The sequence below is a fragment of the Cladophialophora immunda genome, assembly GCF_000835495.1.
Source record: "Cladophialophora immunda strain CBS 83496 unplaced genomic scaffold supercont1.6, whole genome shotgun sequence".
Classification (NCBI taxonomy): domain Eukaryota; kingdom Fungi; phylum Ascomycota; class Eurotiomycetes; order Chaetothyriales; family Herpotrichiellaceae; genus Cladophialophora; species Cladophialophora immunda.
In genome coordinates, this window is record NW_015622546.1 from 1,207,626 (window position 1) to 1,234,922 (window position 27,297).

Below are 27,297 nucleotides of genomic sequence, written 5' to 3' on the forward strand. Positions count from 1 at the left end.
ATTATTCTCTTGTCCTTCACCGTTCCCCATGAATAGATTACGTCCCAATCAGCGCGGCCCTGACAATAACACGCTCCGCGCAGTCCCCACTCGCCTGCCGCTCCCTGATCCGACAGTTGCCCCTTTCCTTCTCCCTCACCAGCAACCTCTTCCACCGGGCCCGCGGGATGTTGCTGCTCGTCACCACCAAGTGCGCGACGTCGTTGCTGGCCGACCTCGGTTTTTCAACCTTGACGCGCAGCAGAGAGTCGAGTTTCTTGATGTAGTAGGTCTTCTGGTCCTCCAGCTGCCAGGCCGTCTGCGCCGAAATGGTTGTCGTCGTGGTCGCCGAGGCGGCGGCGGCGGTGTCGATGACATGGTCCGGACGAGCTGGGATCGGCTGTCCCTCGGGCTGGCTGCGGCTTACCTCGGTCACCAGCGCCTTGCTCGCGTTTTGCCACGCTCTCTGGACGCCCCGGCACTTCACCTGGTTCGTCTCGAGGCGCTTTGACGTGACGTATGCAAAGGTGGCGCAATCTTCCGCGTCGGCGATGATTTGTGCCCAACAGGTCTGCGCTTTGCAGGGGATCTTCAGGCCGCGTTCGAGGTCGCCCTCTTGAGGCCAGGCGATTGCCAGAGTGGCGTTCCCCCGGTCCAGCCCCGTGTGCTGGAGTTGTTCGAGGATGGCGCGGATGAGAGCGAACACGTACCGTTGCAGGCGGGGCGAAAGGGTGCGGAGCCAGTCAAAAAGATTGCCCCGGGTGAAGTTCTGGACGATGTGGTGGACGTTGACAAGTTCGTCCCAGGTGTCCTGCTCGAGGGGATTGACGAACGTCGGGAGAAGATCGGTGACGAGCTCGCGCAGGGACACTCGGCGAGCGACGCTGGTGCAGAAACTGACCTAGAGTCCCCAGTTCTGCTCGAGGAAATAGACCAAGTGCCAATCGGAGCGTTGAAGGCTGCGTTGCTTGAGGGTGATTCCCGGGATTTTATTCCAGGTCTGGCTGTAGGTTCCTGTAAGATACTGCCCGCCTTGGAACCCGGCTTGTCTTTCCTGAGCCTCCCAAAACACTCCCTGGGTGTCGAGTGGCTGTAAGGCGCAAAACGAGCTCTTTCTGTACGTGGATTCGTCCATACTGCAATTTTGGTTGATGCTCACGGCGGTTCCTATTCTCATCATCGTGTCGGCATCGAAAGTGGCCTGGGGTGCGCTGTCTAGTAATGATCCTTTGGCCCAGTGGAAGCGCAAGGTCTCGCTGTCGGCCAACAGGACATGTCCACCGCCTATCGCGATGGCGTGGATCTTGCGAGGATCGGCCCTATTGTGAACGAAGTATCCAGGACCCCATGTATCCAAGAAATCCACCGACTTGGTTAGGACGTCATACCGACACGTTGCACTCCTCGAGTGATTCTCCGGCTCTGACCCTCCCGAAGAGAATGCCAGTACCGGTTGTTGCTGCGTCATCACTGCAAGACACGCAAGTTCGACCAGCTCGGCGACAACAGCGAAATCTCCTGGTATGCGTTGGATCCCCAGGAGGACTACCTTTCGCTGGGGTGTGTCTAGAAAAAAAGGGTCGATCGATCCAATGTGCGCCTGGTTGTAGGACAGAAATGCCGTGCAGTGCAGACCATGTCGAGGAAGAGGATTATCTCTAGATCTGGAAGGGGAAGGGACGTAATTAGAACGCATTGATTTTGATTGATCTCGTGATCTGATCCGTCTTGGAGCCGTTGCCATCGTATCCGCCACCCACACCACACCTTCAAGTGAAAGTCAGCTATTTTCTGGATCGATGAACGGACGCCTGCCTCGCGGGTGTAGATCTATCTGAGCGTCTCCAACATTTTCGATACCGTGTGTCAAGCCCCCAGCGTCTTCTGCAGCGCGTCCAGCTGCTCCAGCACCGCACGCCGACTGGTGCCGCCCGTGGCGTCCTTGAGCTCGACGGAGCGCTCGTAGTCGAAGACGCTCAGCACGTCGTCGCCGAACCTCTTGTCCACGCCCTGGAACTGCGCCACGCTGAGCTCGTCCAGCCCCTTGTTCTCGTCCTCGGCCAGCGCCACCATCTTGCCGGCCAGGTGGTGGGTCTCGCGGAAGGGGACGCCTGATGAGATAGGGTTAGAACTTTGTCGACAACAAATGACGAGGACACGAGGAAGGAGGGAGGGAGAAGATGGGTAGCCAAAGGATATGGTTGGATGGGCAGAGAAAGAAGCGAGAGACAGAAGCCTACCTTTGCGAACCAGGTACTCGGCAAGATCCGTCGCCAGCATGTCCGGGCTCAGCGCCGCGCGCATCTTCTCCGGATACACCGTCGCCGTGGCCAGCGACCGTGCCGCAATCTGGAGACTGTCCTTCAGAGTCTTGGTCGTGTCCAACATGGGCTGTAAGCTCTCCTGCAAGTCCTTGTTGTACGTGGACGGGAGGCCCTTGATGCTCATCATCAAGCCGGTCATCGCGCCGAATATCCTCCCGGATTTGCCGCGCAACAGCTCCAGCGAGTCGCTGTTCTTCTTCTGCGGCATCAACGAGCTGCCGGTGGTGTATGCGTCTGCCAGCTTGACGTATCCGAACTCGAGGGAGCTGTAGAGGATCAAATCTTCGGACCAGCGCGACAGGTGGCTGCCGATGGTGGAGGCGCACTGGAGCACCTCGACGACGAAGTCTCGGTCGCCGACGGCGGACATGCTGTTCATGATCAGGCCCTCGAAGCCGAGCTCCTTGGCCAGCTGGATTCTATCAATGCCAAAGGCGTTGCCGGCCACGGCGCCAGCGCCGAGAGGGAGTTTGTTAATGTTCTTCTTGGTGAAACGCAGCCGCTCCAGGTCGGATTGGAATGCCGTCGCGTGGCTGAGCAGCCACTGACTCCATCGGACAGGCTGGGCCCTTTGAAGATGCGTGTAACTCGGCATGATGTAGTCGATGTCCTGCTTGGCGCGGAGGGCAATGACCTTGAGGAGGTCGACCAGGTACTGCTCAACCAAACTCAGCTCGTCGCGGAGCCACATGCGCATGTCGGTCGCTACTTGGTCGTTGCGGCTGCGGCCCGTATGTAACTTTCCTGCAATGTTTGTCCCGATAATTTCGCCCAGGCGCCGCTCGTTGGCCGTGTGAATGTCTTTTTGGAAGTTTTTGTTAGCTGTTTATTTTGGAGAGGATATGCCGGTAACAATAAAACCAAAGAATATTCTCCTCTATTGGGTTGACACATCGATATGCCGCTTGAGTGGTACCTGGATGAGGCCCAACGAGACTGAGGTCACAAATAGCATGTGCGCTCACCTTCATCTCCAGGCGCCGGCTGGAACGTGCCCTCTTCCCACTCCTTGAGGACTTTTTGGAGCCCCTCTTCAAGTTTCTCAAACTCTTCTTGGGTGAGAATGCCGGTCTTCACGTTTGCTCTGGCGTAGGCTATTGAGCCTTTGATATCCTGGGCATAGAAGACCCGATCCACAGACAGACTCTCGTTGTATTGGTTCATCAGGGGGTCGATCTCCCCCGTGAACCTGCCGCCCCATAGCCGCACAGGGGTCGCCTTTTTGCCCTGGTCTGTCATCCTGAAGATTTCTGAGACTGTTAACACATGAAGAGAAGTTTCAGGAATGGCGTGTACAAATGCTCCATCGACTCATTTTCGGAGAAAAATGGAAAAACTTCGGATAAAAAATTATTTGCTTCTTGCGATAAGGGGCTTGGCTTTGATTTGGCCATGACGTCTGCCAAGAACGGAGAAAACTACTGCCGGCCCATCCCGAATCTGGGGAGGGAAACTGGGGGAGGAGGCGAGGCTGATTGTTGCCTTGTCCTCATCTCTCCCTGCAACCCGACCATTTAAGAGGATGCAGCGTGATGGCCGTCCCTTCTTATCTGTTGCTCCCGCTGTTTGCATTGGCCTGTGTCTATCTCCTTGTCAACAACGGTCTATTCTGCCGCAGTCAAACGCAGGCCAGGGGGCCTTCATCCCTCTCCGCCGACTCTCCAGCCTTGCAACAATTCCATGCCTGGCTGGAAGCATTCAACACTCTGGATCGTGACACGCTAGCTGCATATCATGCAGACCATTTCCCCTACGACGTTGCCAGTGATGACGTGGCCAACATTGACAGAGAGGTAGGGCTTTCACGCCATACTGGCGGCTTCCTCTTCGTTCAGGCTGAAACGCCGTGCGAGAGTGAAGATGGAGACAGAAATGGCATGATGCGAATCCTTCTCCGCGAGAAGAAGCGTCCTCAATATGCCCGTGTGGCGATACAAGTCAACTCCACTCAAGCGGACCATCCCGTCACAAAGTTCGAAATAGGCCCGACCACCACCCCTGTCAGATACGCCCCAGAAGAAAGGAAAAAGGAGTACGAGAAGGCTCTGGCGCCGCTTACGCAGGAGATGAAGCGCAAGATAGTGGCCGAGCTCTGCGAAGTCGTTCGCGAACAGTATGTCTTCCCCGAAACTGGAGATAAGATCATCAGTCAGCTCCAGGCCAACGAGATAGGCGGGGATTACCGTGGCTACATGGATTCTGAAGACTGGGCGAAACGCTTGACCAAGGATATGGTGGCTGTTAGCAATGACAAACATATCCGAGTCATCTTCAGCACACCACCCCCAAACCTCGGTGCTGTGGATGAGAGAGATCCTCCAGGCCTCTTCGAGGCTCTCAAAGACATCAATTTCGGGTTCGGTGCCCCATTAATAGAGGCGGTCGGCGGCAAGAAGATCGGTATCATCCGAATTGACGGTTTCGTCCCGTTAATGTCGATGTCCCGGAAGCGCGCTGACGACCCAAAGATCCACAAGGCCATTGGAGACATCATATCCCATGTCGCCGATACCGACGCTCTGTTGATGGACCTCCGGAAAAATGGCGGCGGTGTTCCCGAGACCGTCGCCTACATTTTGTCGTATTTCTTGGACGACGGGCCTGTTCATCTGACCAATTTTGTGGATCGCGACGGAGTCGTCAGGGAATCATTCTCGACGCTCCCTGCGTCCGAGCTGCCAAGCGACACCGACCGCTTTGGGGGGTCAAAACCACTCTTCGTCCTCACCAGCGAGCACACCGCCTCGGGCGGGGAGGAAATGGCGTACAATCTGCAGGCCTTGCAACGTGCAACAGCCATTGTGGGCACCCACAACACAACCGCTGGGGCCGCAAATCCCGTCATGAGGATGAGCAGTATTTGCGATGAAGACTTTGGCCCGGGCTGGTGGCGTGTCGGGATACCGGACATGCAGCCCATGAACGCGATCACGAAGGGCAATTGGGAAGGCGTGGGCGTGAAGAGTGATGTTGTTGTCGAACGGGACCAGGATCCAGTCGACGTAGCCACGAGGTTGGCACTGAAAGCCTTGGAGGCTGTTGTAGAGGTCACGGTTCAAGCGAACTAGAGGAGGCCTCCCATTCTGTTATCAATTTCAAAAGTTATTCACCTGGTAGTGTGGGCTGGCATTCTTTACACTCGAGAGTCAGCCACCCTATATCCTGCCCGGCTCTGAGCTCTGGCCGCCAGATCCGCGAATCACCTGTATGTGCCTGGGTTGAGACTCGGCAGCACGCCCCGAATGTTCACAGAGTTCGGCGCATTGACTGCCCTTGCTATGACCGGCATAGCCAGCTGACTAGTCCTCGGAAACCCAGCTGCGACCTAAACGCCCGAAACTTCCAGATATCCCAACATCTCACCATAAGAGTCATTCACTTCAGCTGTCTGGTTCCTTCCACATGACGCACGGAGCGAGAATGGTCGCTTGGATCAACTAAAAGCCCAGTACACCATCTGTCAACGTAGTGAGTGGCATCTCTTCCCCTCACCTATATCCTCGCTAGTAAGATAACCCTTGTTCCACCGAGGCTGAGGCTGGGAGTCCGGTTACTCTCAAGGCTCATCGAGGGCCGGCCCGAGTGACACATCCCGGGAGACATTCTGGTTCTGATCTTTCTCATACAATTTTGATTTTCCGCTTCTTCGCCCCAACCAGCCAGTCGTTGCCGCACGTAAAGTGGCCGATCCGTTCGTAAGCGCCGGGGACTCGCGACGACTTTGTCAAGACGAGGCCGGAGATGCAGCCGTGGGAATGGCCCGCGACGCTGAGACACCACACGCGTGCTTTGAAAGGGCTGTAGCTCTCCCCTTCTCGGCCACGCCGTACTGTCCCGTGCGGCGAGCCTGGGTCGTCGTCCTCGACCGAGTCCGGCACCAGCAGAGAGTCCGGGGAGACAGCCACGGCGGTCCCGCTGCCCGCGATCACCAAGTGGTACTCGAACTTGTAGCGTTCCGGAGCCACCAACGTGGCTTCTGCCACCGGTCCGCGCAGCTCAAGGAACCCGTCCGTGACCTCGCCGAGCGGGTTGCAGCCGGACACGGTGCACGAGGTCCTGGTGATCGAGACGTGAGGGCTCAGCTCGGCGGTCTCGTCCTCGCTGTCCTCAAAGGGCTGGATGTGGGTGTCCACGGAGGCCCAGGAGAAGCTGGGCGCCCGGTACCCATACAGCCTCCGCGCGAGGTGGGGTGACTCCAGATGCGGTGCCGAAGCCCAGAGCAAGTCCGTGACCAGGTTGTCGTTCCACAGCCCGCCCAGATAGGCGGAGCCGGTGGCGGTCTGGACCTTCTTCGCGATGCCTGAGATCGCCGGGAGCTTGTCAGACGCGACGGTCAGCGTCCGGAGGCTGTACTGCGCGACGATGCGGTGCCAGGTCCTGAAGATCTTGGCGTGATGTTTCGTCGAGAGCAAGTTGGGCAACAGGCCTGGAGTGGTGGCTTTCCGGCTGGGAGATGGATTGCATTCGCAGCGGTACGTTGAGCGACACTCGAATGTGAGCTCGGTCTCCGTGTAGTGCAGAATCCGAGGAGATAAGACGCTCTCTTGCAACGCCCAGGCTCGAAGCCTCAGGGGTCCCTGCGCCCGAAATGCCAGGTCTTCCTCCGGTGCTTCGTGGTGGTTGGAAACTTTCCGCGCCTTGAGAGTAAACGCCTTCCCCCGCGTATTCTGGTGTTCCAGGCGCAGTCGCTTTGGGCGCTGTACCAGACAGGGCCGGGTATTGTCTTCGCAAGTGTCGGCCGCGATTGTTACGTATGAGGCTTCGTAGATGTCGCTCATCCTGGACGACTCGGCTTCCCAATCGTGTTTGTCATCTTGGATGATACACAGGCCGTCGATCCACAAATAGCGGACGTTCAGCCGGCGCGTGATGGTGACGGCGTTCTGAAATAGGACCGGTAGTGTGTCCCAGTTAATCATTGTTCGCATGTCTCTCAAGTTTGCCTTGGTCGTGGTCACTGCTGATCCGGCGCCCCAGCAATAGCTGAGTGTGATATAGTCGACGCTTTTCCTCCCCTTCAGCTCGACCAGCCTTAAAGTTTCGTCCATGGCCTGGACGTCTATGAGTCGGGTCGGGAGCGTGCTCGGGGAAGATTTCTGGCACGCGCCATGTGCCGGGCTCGCTATGCAGTTTTGGATGCATTTGCGGGCGAATTCAAAAGATTCGTCAGATCCCGAGGAGATTGGGATGCTGCGAGCGTTTCCTAGGGCCGGCCACGGTGGCCGTTGGTCTGCCACAGCATCAGGACATTGACCTTGTAGTCATTTCCGGGATCCGTCAAAGACACCGGCCGAGAAATGATTGAAGAGACATGCGGACGAAAAAAAGGGAGTGCAAAGGACACACCTGACGGAGCATACAACTCAACCACGGTAGTTTTGCCACTGGACTCCTGAACCGACATCTTGATCGGCGAGCCCTCCACAATATCAACACACAGCGGCGCGCGGATTCGGGGCCATTCTCCCCCAACAAATGCTTGCAGGGATTGCCGCAGCAGCTTGCAATATTGGCATTCGCTGACCGACAACTGGAGGGCATCTATGCAAAGCGTAAGGTCGGCTTTGACTCTTGTGGCACTGCTGTCTGCATTGTACGAGCTGGATGCGTGACCCCGTGGACGCAGGTTGTTGCACAGCCTGCATCCAGACCGTATTTCCTTGCCTGCAGCCCTGGCAGATGAGCTTTTCCTCTTGGCCCTGAGCATAGTGACATTCGAGTCCAGAATTAAGGCTGCATTGAAGTCATGAAGTCCCCAAGCTCTTGACCAGGGTCTTCGCGCCGCTGTTGCTTGGAAGGGCACAGCACGTTTGAATGGAGCGGGTCAAGATCTAGTTTGCAAGTGGTGGGTAGGCAAAGGGCGATAAGACGCGGCGGAACAATTCCAAACCTTCCTTCATCACGCAAAGTTCTTGTACTGGAGGTTGCTGTGGTGAGACACAAAAGGGGGGGGCGGTCAGGAGAAGCGACGTTAGTGTGAAGTTGAAAGCGAGGAGGCTGGGTTACACAACGTTGCACGTGATGACAAGGCTGTAACCTCTTGTAAAGACAACACATCTCGGGTGGGACATTACTTGTACCCAGGCAGGACTATGAGCACCCTCAAAGGGGGATGGAAGAAGCAAGTCGCTATTATCAGGCGAGAAATCAAAAGAAACCCTCTGGCAGCTCATGCCTCTCGCCGATCTCCTTGCGCATTTTCCTCTCCTTGATCTCCTGCATGGACAGTCCCTCGCTCCCATCAGGGAGTGCCTTGCTCAAAAGATCGTTAGCCCACTCGTCGGCATCGAAGTCTGTGCCCATCGGGTTGGTATCATACAACGGTCCGCTCATGAACGCGTCGGCCTCCTCGGGGACGTCAAAGTTGTCCACCTGCAGTTCGATCTTGTTGCCGTCGGGATCTCGGTAGTACAAGCTGGTGGTTGGGCCATGGTTTACCGCCCACAAAGGCTTGATGGGCTTCTCCATCGACTTGAGGAAGACGTACTGCTGCGCCAATTGGGTCAGCGTGGAGTAGGAGAAGGCGATGTGGTCAAGCCCTGCACTGCTCCTGTTCTTGGGCTGCGTGTCCGGGCTCTGGATCAGCGCAATACGGTGATGCTCCTCGTCGTAACGCAGGAATGCCAGGACTGGATCCTTATGGACGATCTTGGCTCCTAGGAGGTCCTGGTAGAACTGAATCATTGTTTCATAGTTCTCGGAACTCGTGCGCAGGACGACATGCGCCAGTGCTCGGGGGCTGTGGTGGATCAAGGTCTTTGTTGGGTTTGTGGTGGTCGATTCGTGGATCGCTGAAGGCGCCATTCTGCCGCGAAGTATGTCGCCGAGCCTGCCTGTCGCTACGATGTTTGTTCTCGTGGGATCGTCAAGTGGAAGAGTTGCTGCGCTCGCTCTACGATGGCAGAACCATATGCGTCTATATGTTCCTCGTGACCCGAGCAACCTCTCCGACCCCGCGGGCGCACATACAAACCGGGCAGGATCGTGATTCGATGCTCGGACATCTTTGAGTTCAATGCTTAGTCTGCTTTCAGCCAGCACAAGAACCAGGCTGACGGGGTCATTCCACCCCGGAAAAGAAAATGGCCGTACGACCGAAGAGCTCGAACTAGGCGAAGGGCGAGCTATATCTTTTAGCTGGACGCTTTGGTACGAATTCATCTGTTAGCGAGGCTTGCGAGGCCCCTATACGCCGTGGAACTACCTGACTGGCTGGCCATCGGCTTTGGTACGAGACGAGACCTTTGCAAGACATTGGCTTCTTCCGCTGAGTACGAGGTCGAAGGAAGAGCAAGAGACGTCAAGATCTTCGCATTTTTGTGCCCTGTTAGTATCTATTCTGCCGATAACTCAGCTCGAGTTGAGTCCATACGAAGACTTCAACCCCGAGGACGGTGTTGTATGCTCGGGCCGAGAACAAGACGCCGTGTCTCGAACTCTTGGCCACGACACTTGATAATGGATTCGACATTCTACTTGCTAAGATGAGCGCACTCCAGACATCCACGGGCGACAGCTCGGGGCTGGCCCACTATCATCACCAGATCTTTTCTATAGAGTCTTACGATTACTCCACTCTGTTTCGGCATTATTCAGCCTCGTCTACAAAGCTAGCTCATGTCCGAGTATGGACGAGGAGCAAATTAGAATGGCCGACCTGCTAGAATTTTGAGAGATGCCGTCTATTTGTGGTAGCTCTATCAGCGAGTCCGAAATGTTTTCTGCAAACGATTTCGTCGCTGTCTATGCTGACCGCCGTGTCTGCAGAATGCGCCCATGCATCCTCAGCCATTTACAGTTTCGAAGCAGTTCCGTCGAGTTTCTTGAGCAGCTTCTCAAGATGGAAGAAAGGCTCGAATTGTTCAAGCATGGACAGCTCCTGCGGGCTGAGCCTCTGCTTGGTCTTCGCCTGCGCCCCGCCATTCACCACAGCCTTGACCTGAATCTCCATCTTCTTCCCGTTGGCGTTGTATGGGATTTCCTTGACTTCAAAAATATGGGCCGGGACGTGTCTTCTGCTCAGGTCCTTGGCGATTTGGTGGCAGATGCGGTTTTCCAAGTCCTTTCTGGGAAGCACACGGTTGGAAGACTCGCTTTCTCGGCATTTGATGAAGAGAAGGACTCGCTCGGTGGTGTCTGAATACGGCGGGGCGCTGCGTTGTTGGCCGACGACCAATGAGTCAACTATCGACGACGTGAAACGAGACGAAGACAGGATGTTGTAGATTTCCGAACTGCCGAAGCGGACGCCAGATGGGTTAAGGGTGCCATCACTGTGAAGCATATCAGTATCTCCATCTCTTCACGAAAGAGGGTGACTTGACTGACCTCCTTCCTAACACATAGGTCCCTTTGGTCACTGGGTTAACCTTGATGAAATCGCCATGTGTCCACACGTCTAGAAGTTCGTCAGCACGGATAGTCTGTCCGCAGCTGCCTGCGTATAAAGAGGGCGTCGGTAAGCTTACGAGGAAACATGTCGAAGTAGGAATTGTAGTAGCGCTTCTTTCCAGGGTCCTTCCAGAACATGTAGGGCATATTTGGGAATGGCTTCCTGCAGACTAGCTCGCCACTCTCTCCATCAGGTACTTCGACGCCGTCGGGGGAATATGCAGCAACGTCCATGCCCAATGCCTTGACAGCTATCTCGCCGGGATATGATGGGAGAGAGCGCGTCCCGTGAATGAATGAGCCGCACAGCTCGGTGCCGCCGGAAAATTGGATCTGACACACTGGTCCGAAGGCATCTCCTAGCCATGATGCTAGACTCGGCGTTAGCACTGCGCCAGTCGAGAGGATGGTGTGAATATTTTGGGCATATGTTCCTGGTCCACTGTCAGCGCCCAGTTGAGAGGAGGAAGGCTGAAGACCAACTAGGTGTCAGGTTTCTCTTCTGCAATTCGGCATAATAGCGCGGGCCGGCACCAAAGGCAGTGATTCTGCAATATCTAGTCAGACAGGCTCGAAGTCGGACATCGACATGGCTACTGACCCGGTTGCCAAAATACCTTGAAGGAACTCCTCCGGAGATGGGTAAAAAGGCGATCCGTCGTATAAGACCATTGTGGTTTTGCAGAAGAGTGCGCCGATCGATATGTTCCACAGTGTCCATCCGATCTGGGATTCGTGAGATTCTCATTGAATTCACAGGGGGGGCCAGAGACCCGGATTAACGGCACTCACACCACTGAAATGGAAATGTATGTCCTTCGGTCCAAAGCCATTGTGGAGGCGGTGCTCCTTGAAGCCGTTCAAGAGCAAACCCTACATTTCAGATAAGCCGGTGCCTGCCATATCGAGACCCTGGGCATACCCCATGTGAGTGTACAATGCCCTTCGGGGTCCCTGTTGTTCCCGAGGAAAACATGATGACTAGTGGCGTATTGAACGGGACTTGCTCGAAGTTCAGCGGTGTTTGAAGGCGGATGCCACTGACAAAGGTCTCAAGGCTCTCGCTGCAACGAGACAAACAATTAGTTTCTGACAATGAAGCTGGGAAACTCAGCCTGACTTACCACTTGGTTTTGAAGCCCATTGTGTCTCCGATTACGACCAGCTTCAGCGGGCTAGTGGCCTTGTTTGTCCACCCATCAACCTTTGCCGCGATGTCGATTCGTTTTCCATTATACGAATAGCTTGACTCGGTGACGACCACACGAGGCTCAATCTGGCCAAGTCGGTCGTTGAGTGCCTTGAACAACATCAGCTCAACGCAAACAGCCTGCATCGAGGAGGTGCTTTTACCTTATCCCCGATGTCCGTTGCGAACGATGCAAATATGCCGCCCACAGCTGCGGTAGCCAGAAGCAAAGCCAGCGACCTTGCACAATTGCTTCCTATCACTAACGTAATATCAGCTGCTTCGGACTTTGATGGATTATGGGCAAGGATGAGGCGCCATGCCCGATGTCATGCTTACAAGCAACAACATCTCCCTTAGCAACGCCGGAACGTCGGAGCGCTTTCGCATATGTGTGCACCAAGCCCCGGAGTTCTCGCCATGTGTATTGTTGAGGACTCCGCAGGTTTTGCTCGTTAACATCGATAACAGCAATTTGGTCGTCATCGCCACGAAGCATGTTTTCTGCGAAGTTGAGTCTTGCTTCCTCGAAGAACAGTGGAAACTGGTCGATGGGGGTATTCTGGTCCACCGCCTGGCCAAACAATCAGCATATCAATCGACAACCACCAAGCGATCGGACCAGACCTTTTCGGGGTGGACAGATGCTTTGATATCGAGGAACCGCCATATGGCCATCCAGAAATCATTCAGTCGATTGACGGAGAATGCGTGCAAGTCGTCGTAAGTCTCTGAATTGTTGAGGTTAGCACGGATCTGAAGATAGTGTCGATAGATTCTCCGAGGTTGACAACGTACGCAGTTGCAGTCCATATCTTCTATTCACATAGGACCTGAAGTCGTCCAAGGCAGTCTCAAGGCCCGGAGGTGGTGTGTACACCGGGCTGACCGTCATATTGGGCGATGAGGATGTGGTTTTCCCTCCACATTAGGGATGCAATAAGAAGAATATGTTCCTGAGAGCCCCAAGGTCAGCAAGAGACAATGAGCTCGTCAAAGGCACGCTTTTGATGTCGACATTAGAACCACCCCGACGTCGCTCTATCTTCGGCCTTCTCAACTACGCGCGGACCGACTTTGCCGTTCTCCCGCAGTAGCGCTTCACACTGACGAAGCAGAGGCTTGTACGAGGCACCTAATGAGAATTGCCGAGGCTCCCTCCCACGGAGTTGAGGTTCACTCCGCCATCCCTGAGAACAACCCCACGGTAAGATTTTCATATTCTCATGGTTCATAGGAAGGGGGGAGAATGAATAATAGGTATCGGGTCCTATGCTGGGAATTCTCGATGCTCAATGCAACTCACACAACACACCATTTGGGCCTCCATTTGAAAGGCTATCCTGCAGCAAGATTGCAAAGCCAGCACTAAGCACTCTTTATATCCTAGGGAAGATCTAATACGAGGATGGTTTGATCGGAAGGCTCAGCAGAATATTGAGGAAGTCAATCTCCTGTTCGTTATCTTCTGGTACGTTCTCGGACGTGGCGGATTTGAACCCAGTAGGGTGTTGGGGATTCCAGAGAAACCATCATCGGAGCCTGCTACAGTAGCTGTCCGAGTTGTTGTATTAACCTGTCAGTCCGGGTAGGGGCTTTTATCAGGAGTGTTCAGTGAAGGCCAACTATTGTTGATCATCGGGCAACAGCTCCCGAGCTATGGCACATTAACTATTATCGATTACAAGTGAATAGACAATAATCGTGGCACTCTTGTCCCCTTTTGCCTGTAACTTGTTGGCCCAGCTAAAGTCAACGCAGGTTCCATCTCGAAGTACCCCCTATCGCACACCCCTAATTGGCGACTGGTTTTCGGTCAATGAGCGGTCAGGAACACGGATAACTTCCACATCGTCCGGGGCCAAGATCAAAGCGTGGCTTTCAGAGAACTTTAAAGCCTGGGGGCGAGAAAGCGGCTCCCGCAAGGCCTCTTGTTATACTTTGTGAACCTTCCGTCGAAGGTGTTAATAAATTAGAATCCACAGCCTGCTCTCTAAGAAGCTTCCTAATCCAATCGAGACAAAATTGATCGCCACATCATTCCCCTTATGTTTTCTGGAAAATATCTGGAATTTTATGTGATCAAGTGGCACGAGGGATGATCTACACCCATAGGCAAGGGGGAACTCCAGCGCCTGCACCACATGTTGTTAGTGACTTGATGGAAAGGCTGTCCATTAGGAGGCAGAGATAACCCCCTATTGTAGTTGTACGTCCGTAGGTAGACACTCAACTTGCGCATTCCCTTCCCACCAACGCCCTTGCAGGCTTCTCGAAATATAACGTCTCTACATTTCAGTAAATCCACAGTGACAGATCAGATGTTTTCTGTGATGTTCTTGGTTGGACCTGCCAACTCTTACCCACGTGGAGTGCAAATAGACTGTTGCAGCCATTGTTCAACGGCCCAGACAACGGTCCCGACTCTACGATAAGAGGCTTTCTTACACATGGCTTGGCTAAGATCTGCAAGTGGACGAGTATAAGCACCAGTAACCCGCAACTTTAGGGACAGCCTTCTGTGCCTTTGGACGAGCAATTTCCAGCGGCGGAGTGGCGTTTTCTGAAACCAATCTAGCACAGAGACCTTGCCTTGGAGTCCGGCCAGGGATTCATATTTCCTCTCCCCATCTTCTCGCGACTCTCTTCCCTCCAAATTCAATATCTCTCCATGCGACGCGAGTGTGGCAATAATGATACCTCTGTGTCTGTGACTCTAGTCTCGCTTCCAGTTTCGAGGCCCACCATATTCCTCGCTAGTGTTAAAGATGTCCCGACCTATCTCGGAGGCGAGGCTCCACTTCCTTCTTCTGGTACATCTGCTCGCCAGCGTCACGGCGTTGGAGGTTACCTACCCCAAGATCGGAACCGTCTATCCCACAAAAGGTCCCCTTGACGTGCAATGGCAGTCAACGTCCGAGTAAGCCTTTCGAAAACCATCTGTCCTTGGCGATAGGCTGAACTCAGCACCAGCTTTGATCCCACGGAGCTTGCAATCTACCTAGCAACGTACAGTGGGCAAACCCTCAAGAGCGAGCAGCGTTGTATCGTGGCCGTTATAGATGATTATTCTACTGCCATCACTCTGAGTCAACCACCGCCACAGGGGTAAGTTTCCTCTCAGTTTGCAGAAGAGAAGTGCCCGAGCTCATGAGAGTAGGGACTCCTGGACATGGATGTTCTACGACAACGACCTCGTCATCTCTTTAGGCAATAATTATGTCGCCCAGTCTGTGCATTTCCAGTTCCAGAGTGCCACACCGACCCCAACAACTTCTTCGACCCCTTCTGCAAAGGACTCGTCAAGTGGCTTGTCGCCGGGTATCGCTGCGGCGATCGGCGTAGGAGGAACGCTCGTCGTCGTGGCCTTGGGTCTTTTCATTGGCTACTGCTGCTTCTATCGGCGACGACAGCAGAAGAAGCGGGAGACCATCAGTGCCGTACCTTACACGCCAGGTCACCGATACTCCAAACAGGAGCTAGACAGTAAGCCCGGCACAGCTCATGGCCAACCATTCTCCAGCAGCGCGAACGCGCACTCCTATGCTGAAATGAAGGCTCCGGCGCAGCACGAAATGGAGGTCTACCCCGTCAGTCCCTCCGTGCCTTTGCCGCCGAACGAGTTGGTCTCACCTGGCGCCGAACTCTCGGTCAAGGCACGTCACTCGCACCTCCCACATCAGCATACTGACCACCCAACGTCGCCATGGAGCGAGCTGGCCCTGTCTCCCGTACGACATGAAATGTACCACGATCCGCATCGCGCCCTGCCTCAAGAACTACCTGGCGATATGGGCTTGCAACATATACAGCCTAGGTAATGCTATTTGTGGGTTTGGTGGAACTTTTGACATATCATCTTGGAACTAGAGCTTCGGCACTTGTTGTGGGCCTGGAAACAAACTCATCCTTAATGCAATTGGCGTTAAGATGGACCGTGTGCCTGGGCTTCAACCGACAGCTCCAGACACGCTCGTCAAAGAGCATCGTTACATGCAGCTGAGGACGAATCACAACGGCGGTGGATAGGACCGGCCACAAACAGGAGGTTGTTGACCCGCTTGAATGGCATGGTACACGACTCGAAGACGGTACCATGATTTCAGATTTTCCTAGAAGGATGCTCAAATGCCTCAGCGCAGGCTACGTCGGTTGCAGACCACCACGCTTGTTTTGCATCATGAATGAGCGTTGGTCCTCAACATCAGAGCCGCGTCAGGCTGAGAAGACCTCCTCAGTTCTCCTTCTCGCTGTCACGCCCGAACATCTTCGAACAGCCGCTCCAGACAGCGGGCGACGGGCTGCCAATATTCACCGAGAAACCCCATGAAGCTTTCCGCAATATCAACATCTGGACCATCCACGCCTCCAATTGCGATGGTGGTGGTGAGCTCAGACTGGCCGAGCATTTTGTCGAGGATCCAACTCCCCACGGAGGTCTTCCTAGACGTTGGAGTGTGGGCGAAGATGACGTGAGGTACGGGGATTAGGAAGCTGGGGGATACATGCCACTACGTGCACAAGGCAGGTGATGCAAAAGATCAACCTTTGTGGGATAAGATCTCCAAATGAAGAGTTCTACGAGGTATCAACTCTGACATGACCCTTGCTGCATGGACAAGCCGAGTAGTGCGGAGGGACAAGAAGCTGTCAACCCAGATGTTCGCTGTCGTTCTTCGAGCAGGAGAGCGCATATCTGGCAATCATATCAGCTTGAGTTGAATAGACTTCTCGCAATATCGTCGGACGCTACGTCAGAAGCACAGGAGGTCAGTGATTACGTGGGGACGACGCCTATCTATAACTATACCTACACCTTTCGTCTCATTTGCTCTTCTAGGGGTCTTTTACCAGGCGAGGTTTGTCCTCGAAGCTCACTTCTACACGTGAGGCAAGCCTGAGATCGGGTGCGTGAAAATATCGCGTTGGAAAGTGTTCCATGTCGTCCCTTCAATATCTGTCACCTGTCCTTGACTTCTTGTAGTTTATCCAGTAAATGCACAACGTAATTTCACTTTCTCTGAGGTCTGATGTTTACGGTGACTCTCCTCCTCCACAGCTTTATCAATGTTCCGTTTTTGTTCTCCCTCGTCCCGCTCCCGTAGCTCCTCGTTCTTCACCCCGTCGTGCGGACCACCAACAGAACAGGCCCACGTCGGCTCCGGCTCATCGTCGTCGACGCTCTTCTCTCCCAGCCTCGGCGCCAGTTCAATTGCCCTATTTCACGTTTCAGCCCGACTGAAAATGCTTCCCCTGTGCCCCAATCCCGAGAAGTGAGTTTCAACTTACGCAAGAGCATTGCGAATTATCCCCCCCGGGCTCGCAGATCCCGTCGCAGTCACAGAGCGCCGAGCCCTCGTCCTGGATGTACATGCACACCCCGTTGCCGCCGCAGTTGATGGCCCCGTCGCAGCACAGCAGGGACCCGTCCGGCAGTTCGCACGCGCCGCCCGCCCCGCAGTAGTCCGAGGTCGGCGGCCCGACGCAGGTGTTGAAGCTGATCTGCGCGGAAACACCTGCGGCCAGCACGGCCGCCAGGAACAGAGCACCGGGGAAGTGCAGCTTCATGGTGACTTGGGCTGGATTGGAGGTACGGCACACGAAGGGGGACGCTTGGAAGATCCAAGCAGGAACCAAAAAGGATGGAGAATAAAGGCAACTGACGAGAGAAAAGGGAAGTACACTGTTTAATGGCAATTAAATAGTTCCAGGACCATGGGACTCAGATACAATTCAATTCGGTGATATGTTCCCCCAGCCGATATACTCCACAACTCCACACGCAGTCAGATTCCTGCATATAAAATAGTAGTCTATCACTTCCCTACCGGGCAGGAGTCCGCAGCACTAAGCCCCTTGCGGTCGTATCATCATCCTGCTACGTTTACCGCAATGAGCGAAACGGGTCAGCTGAGTTGGGTGGGGGACTGTTCGGAGCGACGATCAATGCAGGGGCCCACGTCGTAAGACGCAGAAAATACATGAGACATGGACAGTGCCTCGAGTGACAATGGGCTATAAAGCGTAGGCAAGAACGGCGGACGTTCCATTCCAGGTCGTCCACCGGTCGGCCCCGTTCGGCACAATGAGAGAACAAGTGCGAGCCTGTCTCTCCGCGACAGGCAGCCTGCTGGACGTGCTGGGATCGGGGGTATCCTGGTCCAGGCACGCTCTCTTCATGTCCTCAGTCAGCACTCTGACCGGGGGGAGCAACGTCACTGCCGCGTCCGAAGACGATGACTTCCTTCCTGATCCTCTCCGGGAGGCCCTGGATGCAGTTTACTCTCGACTTCGAATAGGAGATTGATCAGACTGAATCGGCAACTGCAGAGAGTGAAGATGGAGAACATTGGTCCATATTTGACACTATCTTTCCTTCCGAGGAGATGTAGAAGTTTGTGTAAGAATACGAGAAGGGGCAGGTATGGTGTAGACAGCTATGAGAGCGCGTGCAAGGCATAGGTGATCTTCAGCCCGTGATCGGACCATGGCAGAAAGAGTATACTACTTCCTAGACGTGGGAAGCGGGGAGTGGATTGCGAGAAGATGCTCTATGGTCGTGTGCCATGTACCCGCGGCTATGTCACAGTTCGCTGGGATGAACAGTCTCTATTCCATTGGATCGTACTCCGTATTACCCCATAATCAAACTCCCATTTCGAAGTCTTTTGCGCGGATGAGCCCGGTGGACCACGAGGCTAGTGGGCTACGTTTATCTCCACTTGAAGAGCACACCCGTCGCACCGTGGAACATGTCACTCCGACAGCCCTGTAACTTGTTAGGATCAGAATCTCTACTCGGTACGAGGTCGCTTTGTGTAGATCACACAACAACTGAAACCCTGAGAGTACGTCCTCTGCTCTGTGGGGTTGCTCCAAAGTCCCCCAGATGGCGGGACCGCGGGGCTTTGAATACTGGGCATGCGGGACCGACGAGATACATATATGTATCTCGAGCACAGACCTCCATCCTCAACTTCAACCATCCTCCACTCGCGTCTCCAGCTTGAATCTCTCGCCATGGCTGCCGAAAGGTTGAGGTCCACCATTCTCACCAAGGATGGCATAAACTGGTATTACGAGCAGGAAGGGACCGGTCCCGACGTCGTCCTGATCCCCGACGGGCTGGGCGAATGCCAGATGTTCGACCGCCCGATGTCGACCATCGCCCGCGCCGGCTTCAAGGTGACCACGTTCGACATGCCCGGGATGTCGCGGTCGTCCGCCGCGCCGCCGGAGACGTACCAGGACGTCACGGGCCAGAAGCTGGCCGCGTACATCGTGACCCTGATGGACGAGCTGGGCATCAAAGCCGCGTCGGTCTGGGGCTGCAGCTCGGGCGCCTCGACCGTGCTGGCCCTGTGCGCGGACTTCCCGGAGCGCGTGCGCAACGGCATGCCGCACGAGGTCCCGACAGCGAACCCGGACACCCTCCAGAACATCCACGAGGGGGACCCCGCCACCATCGCGGCGGAGCTGGCGTCGACGATCCGCACCATGACCGCGAACGAGGAGGCGTGGGACGCCCTCGGACCGGTCGTCCACGAACGGCTGCGCGCCAACTACCCCCGTTGGGCGTACGGGTACCCGCGCACCATCCCGGCGTCGGCGGCGACGAGGACGGAAGACCTGCACAAGGTGCCGATCGACTGGACCGTCGGCGGCGCGGGCCCCATGCAGGTCTTCTTCGAGAACGTCGTGATCGCGACCCGCGAGAAGATCCCCATCACGACCCTCCCGGGCTTTCACTTCCCCTACGTCTCGCACCCGGAGGCGTTTGCGAAATACGTCATCGACACAAGTCGGAAGTACCTGTGAACTGCATTTCCAGGGGTGAACTGACGGCAACGACAAAGGTAGAATCGGACGAGGCTGGTCACTAGAATCGAGAAAAGTGGTTGCACGATGGCATGGTTCTCCTTGCTGGATTGAGGACTATATGGCAGACGTCATTCAAGGTGTCGTCGCTGGGGATAGTTTATGAATACCTAGAAAGTCTCAACTGACATTTGCCATCCTATGAGGACTGAAAGTCTCCTGAGATTCAACGCTGGCCTCGGTCAAGATCCATCTCTATAGAGCACTTTCACAAGTCCAGAGCAACGTCTTGAGAGTCGAGACACTTCCGAACACATCCAATTTCAATGACTGTGGTCTCTAACTTGATCCAATCCTTCTAAAGTGCATGTCCACCTCTCAGTGCTCAGACTTTGACCTTCTCAAAGTCGGGGCAGGTACGTCGCTGTCGAAATCGCATGTGACACCCGGCGCCCACAAGAAAGGCTCGTCCTTCAAGTTCAGGCCCAGGTTGACCTTGACCTTGCCGACGTCCCTGAGGGCGACCACTGGATAGATCTGGCCACGCACGTTCTGGAACCCGGCCTCCATCAGCCTCTGCCCATTCAATGTCCAAAACACCGTCCGCTTCTTCACGTCAATCCCGCATCCCGCCGTGTCACCGTATGCGTATTTCCTCGCCGACCCGGGGTCTTTGATCTTGGGAGGGTCTGCAAAACACCATATCTTTCCGTCATCGCTGTGATAGCCCCAGCTCGATGTGCCGGGTTTCGACCACCCCGGGAACCACTGCTTGGGGGATCCGGTGGGCTTTTGCGTGATCCCAATCACAAACACGGGATCGTCGGCCTTGATCTCTCGATCCGCAATGGTCATTTCAAAGTAGTAGCGCTCGGCCGATGCCGGGATGGGGTGTTCGGTAATGAATGCCTGGTCGGTTGTGTAACACAGGGGCATATCCGATGTCTCAGGGATGGTCTTGCCTCGTTCAAGCAGCTCAATCTCCAGGCCAGACGGAGAACAGACCACCACATCTGAGAAGCTCCCCACGAACTTGGAGGGTCGGCTACCCGTCTTGAGCCTGGAGGTTTTGATCACTTCGACCACCTCTGGTCTGTCGTACTGCTCCGCTAGTTGGAGCACGTTCCAGCCATGTTCATCCGTGGCATAAGGATTGGCGCCATATTCCAGGAGTTTTGCCACGAGCTCGGGTGAGTCGTTGATGGCCAGCGTGTGAAGCAGCTCGATCTCTGCAATGGCAGCTTGCTGGTCGTGGTCAATCAAGGCAGATATCGTTTTCTCCCGGTCCTCATCCGGCTTGGTCCAGATCTTCGCATAACACACCTGAAGCGGTGTCTTCCCCTGTACATCCTTGCATTGACTGTCTGCCCCGCGTTTCAGCAGTGTCGTTGTCGCTTCAGGACGAGCCCTCAGAGCCGCGTAGTGCAAGGGCGACCAGCCTTTCTTGGACACGGTTGTGAGAGCAGCCTGTGCGTCGACATGATCAAGGATGAAGTCAATGACGTTCGAAATTCCTCGAGAGGCAGCTCTCATAAGTGGTGTCTTTCCCGAGGCATTTTGCCAGTTGAGATGCTCGGTTTCCCCTTTTTCCACCATTGCTTTGCCCAACAGCAGAGCGGACTCGGCGTCGCCATGTCTGCAAGCCATCCCGAAGGGAGTGGCGCCTAGGGAATTTCGTTTCAGAGGGTCTGCTCCTTTCTCAAGAAGCACTTTAACCACCTCCGTCCTTCCAGCCACTGCGGCGGCAAAAAGTGCAGTTTGGTCGAATTCATTCACATCCTCAATGTCGGCTTCGTGTTCGAGCAGCAATCTGACTGCCTCGCAATGTCCTGCTTGGGCGGCCTCCAATAATGGCCTTTCCGATGCATCATCCTCTTCGTCGACCTTGGCCCCTTTGTCGATGAAGTAGCGCATTATGTCAACGCGACAGTTGTCTCGCCGGGCGAGGAGATGCATGATGCTCTCGCCTCTCTTATTTTGGAGGTGTATATCCGCGCCAGCATTGACCAAGGCCTCACCTATCTCAAGGTCGGCTTCTCCCAATGCGAAGAAGTGCAAGGCATTGTTGCCAGTTTCGTCCAGTGTGTTGATCTCAGCCTTGTGGTCGAGGAATATCTTAAGCTGCGCCAAGGTGACTGTTCGACACAAGAGGAGGAAGTGAAAGGAGCTTCCCACATACTCTTCATCCCAATGATTGTTAGTATTTGGGTCCGCCCCAGCTTCCAGCAAAGCCAGGAAGAGAGAATCTAGGCCCTTTTCTGTGGTCAATTGATAAGTGACCGCAAAAGACAACACACTCATCCCCTCTGGCATCTTTAGGTTGACGAATTCTGAGGCATTCGGGCGGGCTAAGAGTATATTCGCCAGGCTGGTCAAGCCACAACACGCAGCAAACACTAGAGGATGTAATTCCTTGACGTCACTGTCACCATACATTTCGATGGAGTCAATGGCGAGGCCTGCAGCGCACAACGTCCTGATCCAGCCTCTCCACGCCTCGGATTCTGGATCCAGGAATCTTTCGAGAAGCTCGCGCAACTTGCTCCACTGCTCACCAGACCTTTCGTTGGCGGGATAGATATCTTCCAGCTGGGTCAAATGCCACCTCAGTCTTGAAACTTCGTACCGTGCCGGGAAGTCGTCGGAATCTGACTGCAAGTCCCAAAGCCGAGCTCGATCCTGGTCCGTCAAGTCCACGTTCTCGTCGCTGTCTACCACAGACTGTTCATCTGTGGCTTCATCTGCCGTACCGGCATTGTTGGTGTTTTCGGTTTCTTTTCCTTCCGGGGGTTTACCTTTTTCTTGTGCTTGGTCTGAACCACCATCGTTTTCGGCTGGCTTTAAGTCCAGGTCATCGGAGACACCATTGGTTAATGGTTCACCACTGACCTTTGACGGCTTGTTTGTTGTTGCTTCCTCGGATTGATGCTCCGATATTTGCTGTACACCGTCGAGACCCTCGGCTTGCTCGTCTGGACTTTGATTCGGTATTTGGATGCCATTGATCTCAACAGGCTCGTCCTGAGCTTCTGCTGGTGTTGCCTCTGGAAGTGTTGCCTCTGCTGGCGCTGTCTCTCCTGATGTCCCATCTCCTGGTGCTGAATCTCCAGATACTGCTTGTTCCGGCGCTGCATCATTCTCGTTTTGGACAACATCAGTTGGTTTCTCACCATCCACTTGTGCTTGATCATTTTCCTTGCCGCTCGATTCATCCTGAGGTTTAGCATAGTATTTGCGCTGAAACGACGGAGACAGCAGATGCTGCAGAATTGTGGTGATGATTTGCATGTGACCTTCTCTTTCCGAAACGACAAATTGTCTGCTGCGTATCAACTCCCTTTGGCATCTGGCGCACTGACATTCAGGCTCACCCTCTGATGTTGTACTACCATTGGTAATGCTGTCTGATCGCAGGAAAAAGTCTCGCACGGTGTTGTGGACCAAGCTCACTGTGTGGTCAGGATTTACCCGAAGGAAGCCACTTCCAGCTTGCCTGATTTGGTCCTCATATAGTTCCAGATTCACGTTTTCTTCGTCGTCGTTATTCCCTGGGTCGGATTCCCCATCCGTGAAACTACCCTTGTAGCCATCGATGAGTTCTTGGACACTCAATTCTTCTCCGGCAAGGATGGTCCAGGTGAGGCAGTGGGTGAGCAGATCGTAGTATGCAGGATTGGTCTGATTGAGGCGCTGAGCATAAATGTTTTCGACACCTGAAGGTAAAGATCCAAGATGTGCTGATAAAGGCCTCCGCCAAGGGCGACGCATGAAATCCATGGCCAGCTCCACGTAACGAAAGTAGCATCCGGCTTTTTGGGTGATTTCTCGACAAGCTTCTTCACGTTCTGCTGGCGTGAATCCTGGTAATTTGGCCATCTCAGCTTGGACATGCTCGGCGATATCCTTTGAGTTGTTCTCCTCCACACTGATTCTTGGACAATTTTCTAGCACAGCAGCAATATCAGGTTCGTCTCTGCTGCTGGTGTAGATGTTCACCTTCAAGCCATGTGTACTGGCTAGTTTCTTGATCGTCTGGATGAATTCTTGTGTCTCTCTGTCGGTGCACTCGTCCAAAGCGTCTATCATCAGGTAGATTCGCTTGTTGATGAGCTTGGCGAGAGCGGTGTAGGTCTGTTCAAATCCAGCCGGACCGTCTCCTGCTTTCTTGCTGGTGGTTTTGGTAGTGCTCTTCTTTTGGTGTTCGATATATTCCGCCATAACCTTATTGCACTTGTCCAAGACGTCCAGTGATTGAGCTGCATCTTGGTAGAGCTGCGCAAGCAGATGACGCTCGATCTGATCAGCCTGCATCGTGGCTTGAGAACCCTTGGATATGAAAAAGTAGTGCACCAGAGAATCGTGTCTGTGGGCCTTGTTCTTGAGGTCTTCAACCACCACAGACATGAGAAAAGACTTTCCAGATCCACCTGTGCCGACCAGCCAAGTAACGTTACCACCTTCCGCCTTTACAAAGTCTTGGAATTTGGTGTTTTCCAGAATCCAGCCGCAGGTTCCTGGCTTGCGAGCTTTCAGTTTAGATTCCAGCACTTGCAGATTGTCGTCGAGAGACGGTAGTTCCTTCTTTTGCCTTTCCCAGTTTTCATGCGTGATCTCTGCCGCAGTCATACGTTGGTCTTTCCGATGAAGCTCGTCCCTCTTCATCAATTCCTCCATCAACTGGTTTTGTTTGGCGGCCTCCTCTTGCAGTGCCTGTAGCATTTCCATTTGGTCGGACAAGCCCTTCATCATCGTTTGGTCATTGTCCAGGCCTTGCTTTTGGTAATACTGCGAGACTTGCTGGTTTGCTTGGGAGGCATACTTGTTCATCTGCGCTTCATTGTCTTTGATGGCTTTGATCTTGGGCTGGAACTTGCCCTGGGCGCTACGGAACAAGCCCTTGATGACACGCACGCCTGCATTGGATCGGGCATATTTCCACATCTGATATGAGAACTCGATGATGTTCACATAGGTGTCTTTGATGTAGCTCAACACCTTCTCGTGAAGTTCGGTAAATTCCGGAGGGTGGTCCTGACTTGCATACAAGCCGCCGTACACTCGGCAGGAGATGAGGATCCCCAAGATATCTGCGCATGCTCCGGAGAAGAGACTGAAGGTGGCAAAGTCATCTTGTACCGAATGGAGGCAGAGTCTGATGCCGGTCCAAGCAAGGCCGATACTTTCAGGGGCTGACTTGATGGCAAGATCTCCCACTTTCATGAACTGGTCGACCTTGTCAAGGATAGCACCAAGCTTTCCATTATACTCGGAGTTGGCATCTTTTTGTGCTTGTACGACGGAACTCCGGCATGATTCTGGCGTTGTATAGTCTTTGAGAAAGGGCTGGAAGTTGATTGGATCATGGCTTCCAGAAAACACTGCTCGTGCAGCATTCCAGGCCTCCTTTTCGAACGTTTCGTCCTTCTTTTGATCGTAATTTCTGACACTCATGTTGAGTGATTTGTACGGTGACCTGCAACTGTCAAGAGCATGGATGCAGGTGGACTAGCATAGAGCAAGAATTGATGATTTTGAACACCTCACCAGAACGCATAAGGCTGGATCAAGAATTTGGACTGCTGTGTTGGTACGCTGACTTTAAGAAGGCCTGTGGGCAAAACTCCTGCAGTCCATACTCAGACGACATCGAAACAAGACTAATGATTATTAATTCGAAAAGGCCTTTCAATCCCTTTTTATGACCAGCCAGGCTGGAACATGGGACCAGGTGAGCATCACGAAAGTCCCAGAGGGGCGTTTTCTAGCCCCCTGATGCTCTCAGAAATTGGGTTGCCTTAAGATTCGTCTTGTGCATGCGGAGACGGTCGCGTGGACCATGCGCATTAGGCGGAATCTAGCATGGGTGAGACTCGAGCCCAGTCAACCAGTGGCATAGAGTTGGAGCCGGCCAAGGCGTCGTGGCCCCAGCACCTGTTCAGCTTTGGAAAGTGTTCGCTCGAGTCCATACGTGGAAAGCGTTCTGGCCTCCATCCTCAGGGCTGTTTCAGCCGCATGGGACCTTTGTTCCATAGTGATTCGTAGCCCGCAACCAGGCGAAGTTTAGCCAAACGGGCTAATGTTGTGCGAGACGCCAAAAGCACAACGCCTTGGACCAGGCGAGTCCAAAACCTGCATCCTTTTGCAGCTGCTGTGCTGCAAGGCGGCCATATATCATCTCGCTTGACATGGATCCTGTCCAGTTGGAGTGGGCGGCAACGCTCTCGTATCGAAAGTGCTTGGTCGACGCGACCCCTGTGTAGCTGTAGCTTTTGGTCACATGAATTAATTCTGCGTAGTTATTGGTATGTAGCCAATAAAAAGGCCTCACAATTTAAGAAATGATCCGGGGATCAAACCGGTATGTAGCCAAGTAAAGATCGAAGTCGGACAATAACCAAGGATGTCCAACATCGGGACTGGGCGACAGATAGAAGAGGGAATGTCTAAGCGCTCCTGTTGGTTGATTCCCTCGGCGATCAGTATACAAGTGGTATGAAGTTCGCTGCGGAACGTGCCGGCTGAGTTTGAATCCTGCTGACTGGGGTCATTAGCATGAAACCGGGAATTTTCGATCAATGTGGTGAGGCGCCAAAACCTGACACGACGCAGGATCAGTGGCTGAGAGTAGATTACTGACATTGACACAGCGGCAGGGGGATAGCCAGCGATGACGACGATAGCACAGTGATCTAGTTCGTGGTCAATATCAACAAGGCTCAAGGACCGCAGTGCCTTGAGATGGTTGTATTGGCATGATCACGACCGTAAGATCAGCCCTTGTTCGCTGGGGGAAGTGTCTCTACAGCGGAGAGTTCTATCTCATGTCTTTGATCCATTCATTTCTCCCATGAGCGCGCTGATCGTCTCGCGCGCAAAAACCATCCACCTGCCAGAAAGCGCCGTCGCTGTGTATAGAAAAGCCACGTTCAAGTCCGCCATATACAAATTACCCCCTGAAAACATGCATTGCACTGGGCATGGTGGCGCGATGCTGGAGGCGCAAAACCAGAAGCTTGCGAAACCAAGATCTGCGGGAATCAGCCTTCCAACTCTGCCACCTGCTCCTCGTTTCTCAAGTCATTTAGTGTGATGCCTCTTCTCCTCCTCCATTCCCAGACGCCTCGATCCACCTCCTCTCTATCAACTCCATCTGGAACCAGGCAAAAGGTAACCCCCAATTCTGTCTCCACGTTACGGTTCCTACCTTCGTCATCGAAAAAGAGCATTTCGTCGAATGGTATCTTTCGTCCGCCTTGGCCACTCCCATGTCCACCAACAGCAGATGATGGTGGTGATTTTGAGAGTTGTGTTTGGAGGCGGCGGAAGTGCGTTGTCTTAGACCCGGGATATATTTGTGGATGGGTGAATAGATCGATTGCTCTTAATGGCTTTGTTTCTGGTTTCTCCTTCGACTCACTCTCCGTTGAAGCGGGAACATGGAGGCCCTTTAACATATCCCTGGCCAGGTCTGGAGCGTGGGTTCTACTTGCCAAACTCATGACTATGCCTTTTCCCCGTGCAGCAGCTAGAATATGAGGAACTTCGGAGTAGAATCCATAAGGTTCTCCCCAGCGATCAAGCATGTGGGTATTGAAT

General features: G+C 54.0%; 7 protein-coding genes across 7 annotated transcripts; 2 read left to right on the top strand and 5 right to left on the bottom strand.

Annotated features, from left to right (window-relative positions):
* Positions 1-37: 37 nt before the first annotated feature.
* On the bottom strand, positions 38-1,723 carry PV07_10001 (uncharacterized protein; the record flags this gene model as incomplete). Its single annotated transcript, XM_016397299.1, has 2 exons — positions 38-880; positions 914-1,723. The coding sequence occupies 2 exons, from the start codon at positions 1,721-1,723 to the stop codon at positions 38-40; spliced, it is 1,653 nt and encodes a 550-aa protein (XP_016244490.1).
* A 122-nt stretch (positions 1,724-1,845) lies between these two features.
* On the bottom strand, positions 1,846-3,542 carry PV07_10002 (argininosuccinate lyase; the record flags this gene model as incomplete). Its single annotated transcript, XM_016397300.1, has 3 exons — positions 1,846-2,090; positions 2,220-3,104; positions 3,269-3,542. 3 exons carry the CDS (start codon positions 3,540-3,542, stop codon positions 1,846-1,848), a joined length of 1,404 nt encoding a protein of 467 aa, XP_016244491.1.
* A 267-nt stretch (positions 3,543-3,809) lies between these two features.
* On the top strand, positions 3,810-5,392 carry PV07_10003 (uncharacterized protein). Its single transcript, XM_016397301.1, has one exon. The coding sequence runs from the start codon at positions 3,836-3,838 to the stop codon at positions 5,369-5,371; it is 1,536 nt and encodes a 511-aa protein (XP_016244492.1). The 5' UTR covers positions 3,810-3,835; the 3' UTR covers positions 5,372-5,392.
* A 67-nt stretch (positions 5,393-5,459) lies between these two features.
* Positions 5,460-8,213, bottom strand: PV07_10004 (uncharacterized protein). The gene is made up of 2 exons (XM_016397302.1): positions 7,650-8,213; positions 5,460-7,533 (listed from the first exon to the last, which is right to left on the bottom strand). Exons 1-2 carry the CDS (start codon positions 8,008-8,010, stop codon positions 5,924-5,926), a joined length of 1,971 nt encoding a protein of 656 aa, XP_016244493.1. The 5' UTR covers positions 8,011-8,213; the 3' UTR covers positions 5,460-5,923.
* Positions 8,214-14,651: 6,438 nt separating this feature from the next.
* PV07_10005 (uncharacterized protein) lies at positions 14,652-16,373 on the top strand (the record flags this gene model as incomplete). Its single annotated transcript, XM_016397303.1, has 4 exons — positions 14,652-14,803; positions 14,857-14,991; positions 15,044-15,614; positions 16,122-16,373. 4 exons carry the CDS (start codon positions 14,652-14,654, stop codon positions 16,371-16,373), a joined length of 1,110 nt encoding a protein of 369 aa, XP_016244494.1.
* Positions 16,374-16,868: 495 nt separating this feature from the next.
* On the bottom strand, positions 16,869-17,451 carry PV07_10006 (uncharacterized protein; the record flags this gene model as incomplete). The annotated part of the gene is made up of 2 exons (XM_016397304.1): positions 16,869-17,100; positions 17,255-17,451. 2 exons carry the CDS (start codon positions 17,449-17,451, stop codon positions 16,869-16,871), a joined length of 429 nt encoding a protein of 142 aa, XP_016244495.1.
* A 2,336-nt stretch (positions 17,452-19,787) lies between these two features.
* On the bottom strand, positions 19,788-25,430 carry PV07_10007 (uncharacterized protein). The gene has a single exon (XM_016397305.1). The coding sequence runs from the start codon at positions 25,150-25,152 to the stop codon at positions 20,080-20,082; it is 5,073 nt and encodes a 1,690-aa protein (XP_016244496.1). The 5' UTR covers positions 25,153-25,430; the 3' UTR covers positions 19,788-20,079.
* Between the last annotated feature and the right edge of the window lie 1,867 nt (positions 25,431-27,297).

Coding starts and splice junctions, on each gene's coding strand:
- PV07_10007 (XM_016397305.1), bottom strand. CDS start 25,152: ATGAGTGTCAGAAATTACGATCAAAAGAAGGACGAAACGTTCGAAAAG.
- PV07_10004 (XM_016397302.1), bottom strand. CDS start 8,010: ATGCTCAGGGCCAAGAGGAAAAGCTCATCTGCCAGGGCTGCAGGCAAG. Junction 7,534..7,649: donor TGAGTTGTATGCTCCGTCAG/GTGTGTCCTTTG, acceptor ATGCTGTGGCAG/ACCAACGGCCACCGTGGCCG.
- PV07_10003 (XM_016397301.1), top strand. CDS start 3,836: ATGGCCGTCCCTTCTTATCTGTTGCTCCCGCTGTTTGCATTGGCCTGT.